General features: G+C 28.5%; 1 protein-coding gene across 1 annotated transcript; it reads right to left on the bottom strand.

Moving 5' to 3' along the window:
• Positions 1-5,111: 5,111 nt before the first annotated feature.
• Positions 5,112-7,356, bottom strand: LOC109179794 (histidine-containing phosphotransfer protein 4-like). Its single transcript, XM_019329282.1, has 6 exons — positions 7,310-7,356; positions 6,618-6,748; positions 6,375-6,443; positions 5,740-5,811; positions 5,400-5,472; positions 5,112-5,294 (listed from the first exon to the last, which is right to left on the bottom strand). Exons 1-6 carry the CDS (start codon positions 7,352-7,354, stop codon positions 5,274-5,276), a joined length of 411 nt encoding a protein of 136 aa, XP_019184827.1. The 5' UTR covers positions 7,355-7,356; the 3' UTR covers positions 5,112-5,273.
• Between the last annotated feature and the right edge of the window lie 3,356 nt (positions 7,357-10,712).

Here is a 10,712-nt window from a genome sequence, read left to right as displayed (position 1 = left end):
TAATTTGAACTATTTTATTATTTTCTTGTTGAGTAAATTTATATTATAAATCATTGTGAAAATATGGAAATATATACAATAATCTTCTATTTATCGCTTCACGTTCAATTTCGAAAGTTGTTTCATGCATATATGTGATTCCTTTTAAAATAAAAATTAGGAACTTTTATAGTATCACCGGTATTCTATACAATTATAATTATGTATTTTATACATTTTTTTTTGAATGCTACCGACTCTATATCTGTTCAAACGTACTTTCTCAACCTAATGAAGCACAAAAAAGTTAATAACACCTCCAGAGGCTCAATCTCATGACCTCTCACATAAAAGAGATCACTACATGCCATCTAAACACAAGATGCTTGACTATGTATTTTATACATAATTGTGTAAGATACTATTAAAAATAATTATTAATAATATTCAATAAAACCACGTCATACATGACTATATTGGTGCCAATCCGCACCATATATATATATAGAAAGATTCAATAATTTTATAATGAAAGAAAAAAAAATGATTGAATTTAGGTATAAGGTTTATATATATATATAGAGAGAGAGTTTAAATAGAGAAAAAAAAATAGATTTTAGATAAAAAGAGAGTGCATTCAGAGTTGGTAAAAAGAAAATTTAGAAATCTTGAGGTTGATGGATGAATTTCAAACTATTTATATTTGAGATGGAGTTAATACCCAAAATGGTCCTCGACTATAGTGGTTTTTTCTCAATTTCATCATAAACAACTTTGGTGACCTAATGTAGTTTTAGCCTTTTGTGTTTTTGCTTTATGTAGTCCTCTGTTTGTTATTCTACCAAATTAGTGTTAAATAAAGGGACAATTCAATAATTTCAATATTTATCTCTCTTTTAATTTATTTATAATTATTAAATGAATCACCCCTCTTTTATGAATTGTCCAAGTAATTTCAATAGAACTCTTTTATGGATTACAAATTGTCCTAGTAATTTAAATATTTACTGATTACTGGGACAATTCGTAAAGAGGGTGATTTATTTAGTCATTATAATTAAATTTAAATAAAAGCCAATATTGCAATTACTGAATTGTCCATCTATTTAACACCAATTTGACGGAATAACAAATGGAGGACTACATTGGACAAAAACATAAATGTCTAGGACTACATTAGGTCACCAAAGTCGTTTAGGACGAAATTGAAAAAAACTACAATAGTCGAGAACCATTTTGGATATTAACTCATTTGAGATGGAAAAAAATTTACAAAAATCCTAAAATAGAAAATGTATAAAAATCCATAACTTTTTGAATACTACATAACTTAGCCTTAATCGAATATTACTTGACTTTTAAATACTCTTTTAAAATCTTAATCGAATACTATCTAATTTTTAAAGACTCTAAAAGTTTAAAATAAATACCTCTAAACTTTTAAATTTCATAAAACTTATTAAAAATCAATAATGAAAGTTACGAAGAGATACACCTTGCTTAATAAATATGCATACACATGTGGATAACCTTCTCTACAATGAACAATTTTGTGGTCACGGACATGCATGAAATTGACCTTATTCTTTTGCATGCTAGTCCAATGATTACAAGCTGGAGTTATCATTAAACCACAAAATTCAAGTCAAACCTATAGAAATTTTAAAATATTTGGTAAAATTTAAATAGGGTCTAACGGATGACTAATAAAATAATAAAAGATAAGAATTGAATAATAAAATAGCAGTAGAAGGAGAATTAATATAAAATTGAAAATATTTATATGACTAGTCTGATTTATAAAAAAAAGTATGTATTTATATGTTTATTATGATAACAACTAAATCTAAGAATATAATAAAAAACTTGCTTGCATGGGTAGCTCAACTGGTCATAGAGGTGAAACTTTGGAAGAATGATCAGGGATCGAGTTTCACCAGCGGCAGTGTGGGAGCACCGGTCTAGCCTCTGTGATTAATGTTTAGTTGAGTCACCATGATTTACAACCTCCCACCGCTTTGTCGGGCCGGGGTGTGGGGGGCCTTTAGGTTTGGGGTACAGCCTTTGGAAGAATAATAAAAAACATAACAAACTAAATTTTATCTCAAAAGAATCTCTAAGTGTAATTTCTAACAATATTAGTCAATAAGTTCTTTTTAATAAATGATATATCTTTTTTTTTTTTTTTTTTGGATATTTAAAGGTATTGATTTTTTTTTTTTTATAACTCAGGATTTCTTGTTTTGTCAAAATATATCATCGACTCTTAATCCGCTCCTAGACCTATGAGAAGGTAAACCAAGTCAATCTACTTTCAAGACTCAAATACCAATTAACCTGTACATTTTTGTGCACAAGGAGCTCATTAAACCCCACCACATTCCTAGAAGCAAGTCTTAAGTGAGGCATCACACCTACTAGGCAATGTTTGGTAGCATAGCTGATTAGCCACTTTTGGCTAGTTTGACTAGTCAATAGGCTTCTTTAAGTGTTTGGTAAAATAGCTTATGCATTAGCTTATGGGGATAATAAATCAAAATCTGAAAAGCTAAAAAAAGTAGAGTTTTTAGTTAACTAATTGGTCTTAATTATGAAATGACCATTTTACCATTGACATCCCTACCATTTATATGTCTCTTGTTGTTGTTCATTGTCTCGCCTTTTTTTTTTTTTTTTTTTTTTTTTCGTAACAACAATAATAATGTTTTTCTTTTCTTTTGATTTCGCTCACCCTTGTAATAATACTAATAACAATAATAATAATAATAACAACAACAACAGTAGACAAATATACTAAAGGTCATATGGTAAAGATGTGACATTGAAAGGAATTTCCACTGTTATCTATATATCATACAGATTCCAATAGTTTATCCAACTCGCATTTGAATGCATTTATTTTTTGCGCACACACACATAAATGTTATGAATGCGTGTTTTTCACTGTGTGCGCGCGCACAAACACGCATGCCTTACTTTGCAGACTTTACCCCTTCACCAATAGATGTTGAACGGCTGTTATTGGAACATATCTTCTACCATGTGAATATCTTGTATTCTTCTAATTACCATTTTCTTTCCTTTTGATTTCACTCATCCGTGTAATAATACTAATAACAATAACAATAATAACAATAACAACAACAACAATAATAATAATTGTAAAAGTAATTTAAGAGTTAATAAATTAGCACAATATATGCCAAAGACCTTATGGTCAAGCAGCATGTAAGTGACTCTCCCAAGAGAAATCATGGGTCAATAGTATATATGAACAGATACTACATGTAACGTGGTCAATAGTATTCAAAAAAAAAAAAATAGCACAATATATTTATTTCCTTATAGGTCATTTTACATCCAATCAACTAAAAGTAAACAGTTAATTTAATAAACACTTTTTTACAACCCCTAATACTATCAGCTAGTTAAACCAGCTAACCCAATAAGCTATTCGTTATTAGCTAACTTATTCAGCTATTAGCTAGGGGAGATAAATAATTAGAATATTTATTAGTTTGAAATTAAATATTGTAATGTATTTTTGTATTCATCATAATTTTTTTTAAAGTAGTTTATTAATAGTTTAATATTATGAAAGAAAAATGTTTTAGGGATGTTTTGAAGGTGTTATGAATATTTTTATTATGCTCCTAGTGTATCATTTTTTTAATTTATTCAGACAATCGTAAAAGATTATTCACTCTCACAATAACCTTCCATTTATTGTATCTCATTCAGTTTCTATGTTTGTTTCATGCTTGTAATCCCTTTTAAAATAGAGATATATAATAAGAATTGGAAACTCTATGTTTTTGGTAGGTGAGTGTTGATTGTATTCAATACAATTATAATCATATATACAATGATTGTATTAAGTATGATTAAAAATAATTACTGATTATGTCAATACAATTCAATTGTTAGGGTTTATATTGCTTTGTGAACCTTAATCAAAAAATTATGTATTACGATTAATATATTATGTACTTGCAGTTAACATGATAGCTATAGATACATAAATTGTTAACTGGAGGTACAAACTATATTAACTACATACACAAGATGTTGGTTATTAACATAATTAGCAGTTAACATTCTATATATTAGTTAGCAATTTATGTGTGTAGTTATTATATTATGTGTCTGTAATTATCATGTGATGTGACTTCAATTTGTTTACATGTACAGAAACGATTAACTGGAAATACAGAATGTGTTTACTGCATGTACAAAATCTGAAAATTATTTTTAGATTAGGATCCACAATGCAAGTTACATACTAGTTCATGGTATAATTTGACAATATACACGTGTATATCGATGTCAAACTTAAGAAATTTTTATTTGTATTTTTATTTTTTGGGTGCTTTTGCTTTTTTTGGTTAAATTAGCTAGACTAGAAGGAATAGCATATAACAGAGAAAAAGGAGCAGCATGCATATCAAATCATTAATTCCAAAAACAACCTCGAATTTGAAATATAAAAATGATGTGGTGAGGGCTTAACTTGTCTTTCTGGTTGATTGTCTTACGTAGGGAATGAGCAAATCTTTGAGTTCTCAAGTTCACTTTATTCAGATGAGGAGACTTTAGATACCTTCAGAACTATAAGCTCTTTTGTGGTGAAATGAAGGCCAAGCATGGTTAGCCACATTGGTCCCAAAAAATAAAAAAATTTAAAAAAAATAGAGTTTTGTTGTTAAATTTGGAATATGAATTTGATGATGTGAAACAATGATGTTGGTAGTTATCAACTTTATTTAAGTTTGGTAATTTGAAATGCTTATGTAAATTAATTTATTTTGTTATTATGATTATGTCATTTTTAATGAAGGCGTTAATAAAAATTGGAGAGCGATGATTATTAATCAGGTTTGCTATATTCCCCTATATTTATTCTTCGTATGAAGACAACCATCAAACTATTTTGTTCCGCATTATTATTATATCCTAGACTTTGGACGAAGATGACTCTTTGTCTATCTTCATATGATAAATTGGTAGTGAGTGAATTCTATAATATATTAGTTGGCATGTAAGTATGATGACGTGACAGAGAGTCAGTGATGATGTCAGCACCACATAATTTATTGTCATAAACATTATAGTACAAGATCTCACCACTGAAATGTCAATGCTCTTATTCAACCCTACTCATAAACTATAATAATAGTCCATATGTGCGTGCAAGCGCATATCGATCTACAGATATACTCTTCTTATTTTATCATATTTATACATAATAATTATATGTGTAAACATGGCGTGTTTTGCTTTGACAACACAGAATTTCAAGAACCTTGTTTTGCCATCTGAAACGTTAAAGTTCGAATACCCAAAGTTAGACCGCGTAATATAAATAATATTACACACATGTGTGTGTGTGTGTGTAAGTCTCAATATGTATTGAGAGAGACCTGAAAGTAAGTCTCAAGTTTTGTCTTAAGAGTGTAATATTCTTGCTTCAATCGTTGGAATGCCCTCCTGCAGCTGCAATACATGGACATTTTTTGGTTGAGAGATACCATATAATAAAGTCTTATTTTTACTATACAAATTTTTGATATCATGTAATATAACATTATCATATTATATTGTATTTCTCTTATGATTTTTTATATTCGGTTGTTATATGTTATTTGACAAATCTTATAACAAGTTAATTAGATAAAATCATTCGTAAAATGACAGTATTATTTAAGATGTTATAATGTCCGAAAAAAAAAAAAAAAAAAAAAAAAAAAAACAGGGGCATACCCTTCAATATTTCCAGCATCGCAGTATTGCTGAAATTCTGAACATTCCTTGTTCACCTTTTTGGCACCAATACTGCAAATCGAATATGTCCAAACTTATTAAATTTCTAAAGTAATTTTCCACGGTGGCACCAATACTGCAAATGGAGTATGTCCAAACTTATTAAATTTCTAAAGTAATTTTTCACGTTATCGATAGTTACAAACTAGACATGTGTGCTGTGTAATAAGTTGGTTTTCTAAAGTAATTTTTCACAGTGTTGATAGTTACAAACAAGACATCTGTGCTTGGAGTCACTACTTGAGTAGCTATGTAATAAGTTGGCAAACCTTGCTTCTGTGTAAAGGTAACTCGGCCCGCACTAGAAACACTTTGTGCTGCGCAACGAGCTCGAACAAGAAGGTATTGACAAGAATCAAACTCGTGACCATCTGGTACGAGAATCATACTCCACTATGTTCCCCCACTTATTTCATGGTATATATGTTTGACTCTACTGAATAATGAGTATTGGTGCCACAAGTGCTACCAAGTATCCCGTACAACGTAATTTAAATAACATGCATGGTTATATGTGATACAACGTATATTCCACGGCATAATATTCTCATAATGAAAAATGATTAATTTATCACCTTGAGCAGCTTCCCTTGAACTGATGCATCATATCATCAAGCTTAGTAAAATCACAAGCTCCACTTCCCCTATACAACAAAAACGAAAATATATTACGTGTATTATATATATATACACACATATAAAACATAATAATAATAATAATAATAATAATAATAATAATAATAATAATAATAATAATAATAATAATAATAATAATAATAATAATAATAATAATAATATAATTTTAAAAAAATACTCACAGTGCCAATTCTATGTTGTGAATCTGCCTAGTTGAATCGTTGTAGAACAATCTGACAACTTCCTCCACAAAATTAGGGTTAGCATCATCTTGCAATTCTTCAAGCTGAATGAATTGATCGTCAATGTATCCCTAAGAATTGAAATACATTTCAATTGATATACCCAAATTAACAATTAATATGTACTACTCAATAATTTTTTTATTTATTTATTTTTTCCTTGATACCAAAAAAAAAAACAAAAAAAAAAAACAGAAAAAAAAAGGAAAGAAAATTCTTTCTTATATATTTTGCTTTGAGAAATATAACATAAAGGGATTAAATACCCTGCCTAAAAAGAAGGGAATGGCATGTTTACGGTTTACCATCTAATAATAAGAGCATCATCAATAGACAGTTTTTGAGGAGTTTTTGCAAGTGTAATTAGGAAAGAAAAGATGAGAGGGAATGAAGAAAAAAAAAAAAAAAGGAAAAACAAAATTTTAAAAGCAATCATGATTGGGCGCTGAAAAAGATTATCGTAAAAGCTGTTTTGAGCCGCTTTTTAAATTTAACACTCATATTAATTGTTTAACCAAGTCAAACAGCTAATAGTGGTCAAATAAGCTAAAATTGACTGATAAGTTAACTACGTTACCAAAAAGGCTATGGTAATATTCCCAAAACTTGTAAAGCCATGAATATCAAAATACCTGATCAAAGAGGCTTTTCCTCAAGTTAGCAGCTTGGCTTGGCATTGGAGTTTTCTGACGATGCTATTCTTTGTGTATTGTGAATATATATTGGCTTCTTTGAATATTTGAAGTTTGGAAAGCAGTCATATATAGTTGGTGTGTATATATAGGGAAGGAAATCAACTATATTGGAATACAATATATGATTGTTGAGAATCAATCATAGCATAAATTTAGGAATCTATTATATATTGTGTTGGAATCTTTGTATATTAGGACATTGTGTTGGAAAAAAACATTAATCTTGTACGAGTACTATATATAGTATCTTTTGAATATAAAGTAGTACAATTTACTCTAAAAGAGAATTTCGTTTGACCAAATTAATATTAATATTATACTAAAAGAAAGGATTATAATACAATACATTTACAAGAAGTAAAATAAAGCTGTTGGTACGGTAAAATATACACATGAGATCTAAGGTGAATTAATATTCTTCTCGCTTTATTGTCTATGATCTTGATCTAAAGAGAGATAAATTAGTTTTTGGTATACAGATCGTTTATGTTTCCAGGTACCCCTTATTAATTTCAAGAAAAAAAAAAAAGTAAAAATGAGTTTGTTTCACTTTTGGTATATCGATTAAACAACCGTATATAGTCATTTAAGAAATGAGTTTGTTTCACTTTTATTAGTTCTTTATTTAAAATATATATATATATATATATATATATATATATATATATATATATATATATATATATAATCTAAAATCCACTTAAATTGCAGTATGGTGAAATTTTTCATAAATAAAAAGATTTTAAACATTTTGTAACATTCATAGCATCACATAATAACTTAAATATAGAATCAAAACTAAGTTAATATGGTATTGAATATTATGATTTCAAAACCTTATGATCATATATATATATTAATGTTACATTAAGAGGGAAGATTGACTCAAAAATATAAGAGAGATATGTAACATTACTCTAACAAAAAATTGTATATTGTTCTAAAAAAAAGAAAAAATTATTGTATATTTGATTACAAACAAATCTGTTAGATATTATTGTCTATAGTATCTGACACAATAAAAATAATATATTTCATTATATTTAATGCGATCAGTATCTATTCACGTTATTATAAAGTGTAAGTGTATGATAAAAAAAAATGTGTATGATATATGTGCACGGTACCAAAGTCGTTTTCTTTTGAAAAAAAAAAAAAAAGAAAGAAAAAAAAAAATTGTCACAAGTAATTATCTAGTGGAAGAGAAAACCCAATATGGTAGTTCAAGTGGCAAATGAGTTCTCTTTGTGATGGAGAATTTTAGTATAACCCGGATTCGATTATCACAAGTGACGATTCCCTTTGGGCCACCTCCCGGAGCGAACGGGGATTAGTTAGGAAGACCCGGACCACCTTTAATGGAAGAGAAGAGTCATTTAATTTTTTTATATTTGCTTCCAACTTTTTGCAGATCGAGAGGGAGTTTGATTCATACCTCGAACATTAACAGGGCGTTTGGTTGGAGGGGGGAATTATGTGGGAAAGGAATTGTAATTCCATGGGAGTTGAATTACTGGGAATAAAGTGGGAATTTAAATTCTAGTGTTTGGTTGACAAGAATAGAATTACTGGGAATTTCAATTCCAATGTTTGGTATACATGGGAATTGAAAGGAAATAAGTAGTATAAAGTCAAAAATGTCCATTATTGTTGTTAGACATTAATTTTAGGTTAAAAAAGGAAGGGGTAATTTTGACTCATCATTAACTTTTTTTTTCCCATGAATTAAAATCCCATGGGGGGACATGTGATTTTAATTCCATGAAAATGGGGGAATTGCAATTCCATGGAATTGCAAATCCCTCCAACCAAACTACGGAATTTAGGAATTAGGTGGGAATTAAGTGAGAAGGGAATTTAAAATCCCTCCAACCAAACGCTCTGTAAAAGTTCCAGTGTGGGTTAGCTAAGCTCCTAATGTGTAAAAGTATACAATATGGTGTAGAGTATTAGATTAACTCAATTTATCGGCCTCCTCATTGATCTAGAGAGATTTATGATGTCTAACCTATAATCGGACAAATTCAAAAAACTTATGTTATTGTAAAAAAAAAAAAAAAAAAAAAAAAACCAAAGCCGTCAAAGCATTGGATAACGTGGCACATTCCGGAATACTAGAATTCTGTCCGATAATTAATTTATTGAGTTATTCAATTGATTTTAATTTTCTTTTCAGAAGATTTGGTGGGAGCGTGGGACCAAGTGTTGAATGGTCCAAGCTTGATTCCGATGCTGAAACAAGTATATATATACCTTTACCTGTTGAATTTTTCAGAGATTTCGTCAATGGTCATACGTGTATAAATCTCTACATCTTTAGAGTATCCTTGTCACTTGGAGATATTAGGAGAGGAATGTAAGAGTGGGTAGGAAAGAGAATAATGTGGGAGAAGAGGAAAAAAAATCAAAACTGATTTTTAAAAAATATATATATAAATATAAGTATGTCAGAGTAATTCATTTTCTCTATTGGTTCTCCCTCTTCCATCATTAATTCTTTTTTTCTTGGGCAGAGTAATATCCCAACACTTGCAGATGCTCCCTACCCCTTCTCTCTCTTGGTTCTCTCTCTGCCACCATGACATTTTGACCTCAAAAGTAGTGAATTCTCCCCCATTTCTCCTTTGATGTAGATGCTCTTAGCTCTCTACAAATCTATACTTCTATACTATAATTAAAAACAAAAACTTATTTACTTGATTTCTCGCCTAAACAATAGTAAATAGTAAAAGTAAATTAAAAAGGGAACGTAAACTAAAAAAAAAAAAAGGAATAGAAATATGTCACAATAATATTCTACATCATCAATTAAAAATAGAACGAGAATTATGTAAATTGGAAAAGAAAATAAATATTAATAATTGACTGAAAATTAAAAAAAAAAATGATCTATAATTGACTAAAATGGAAAACGAAATTGTCAAATTATTACAATTTAATTTTTCACAATAATATTACACAATAGAATAAATCAAATCACAATTATATCATAAATCTTTCACAATTTCAAACAATGGAACAGAAATATTTCAATAATAATATTCTACATCATCAAGTAAAGGAAAATTAAAAATGGAAAGAAAATATTTCAATAATAATATTCTAGATCATCAATAGTAAATGCATATTTTGAAAAATAATAAAGGTAAATTAAAAATTGAACAAAAATTAAAAATAAAACAAAAATATTTCAATAATAATATTCTACATCATCAAATAAAAATGGAACAAAAATTAGATAAAAATATCATTCTATCTATATTCTGATTGACTAATTGACTTAAAATAAAAAAAAGAATAATTTGATGAAAATGAATCTAATATTACTAATTGACTGAAA

The sequence above is a fragment of the Ipomoea nil genome, unplaced genomic scaffold (assembly GCF_001879475.1).
Source record: "Ipomoea nil cultivar Tokyo-kokei standard unplaced genomic scaffold, Asagao_1.1 scaffold0980, whole genome shotgun sequence".
Taxonomy (NCBI): domain Eukaryota; kingdom Viridiplantae; phylum Streptophyta; class Magnoliopsida; order Solanales; family Convolvulaceae; genus Ipomoea; species Ipomoea nil.
The sequence above is the reverse complement of the archived record's forward strand: the minus strand, read 5'-3'. Positions and strand labels throughout refer to the sequence as shown.

Bases quoted from the DNA above. Each gene is read 5' to 3' on its own strand.
- LOC109179794 (XM_019329282.1), bottom strand. From the start codon at position 7,354: ATGCCAAGCCAAGCTGCTAACTTGAGGAAAAGCCTCTTTGATCAG. The intron at 5,473-5,739 runs GTATGCCCCTGT...CATGTATTGCAG, and splicing joins GATGCTGGAAATATTGAAGG to CTGCAGGAGGGCATTCCAAC. The intron at 5,295-5,399 runs GTCTCTCTCAAT...TTAACGTTTCAG, and splicing joins AACTTGAGACTTACTTTCAG to ATGGCAAAACAAGGTTCTTG.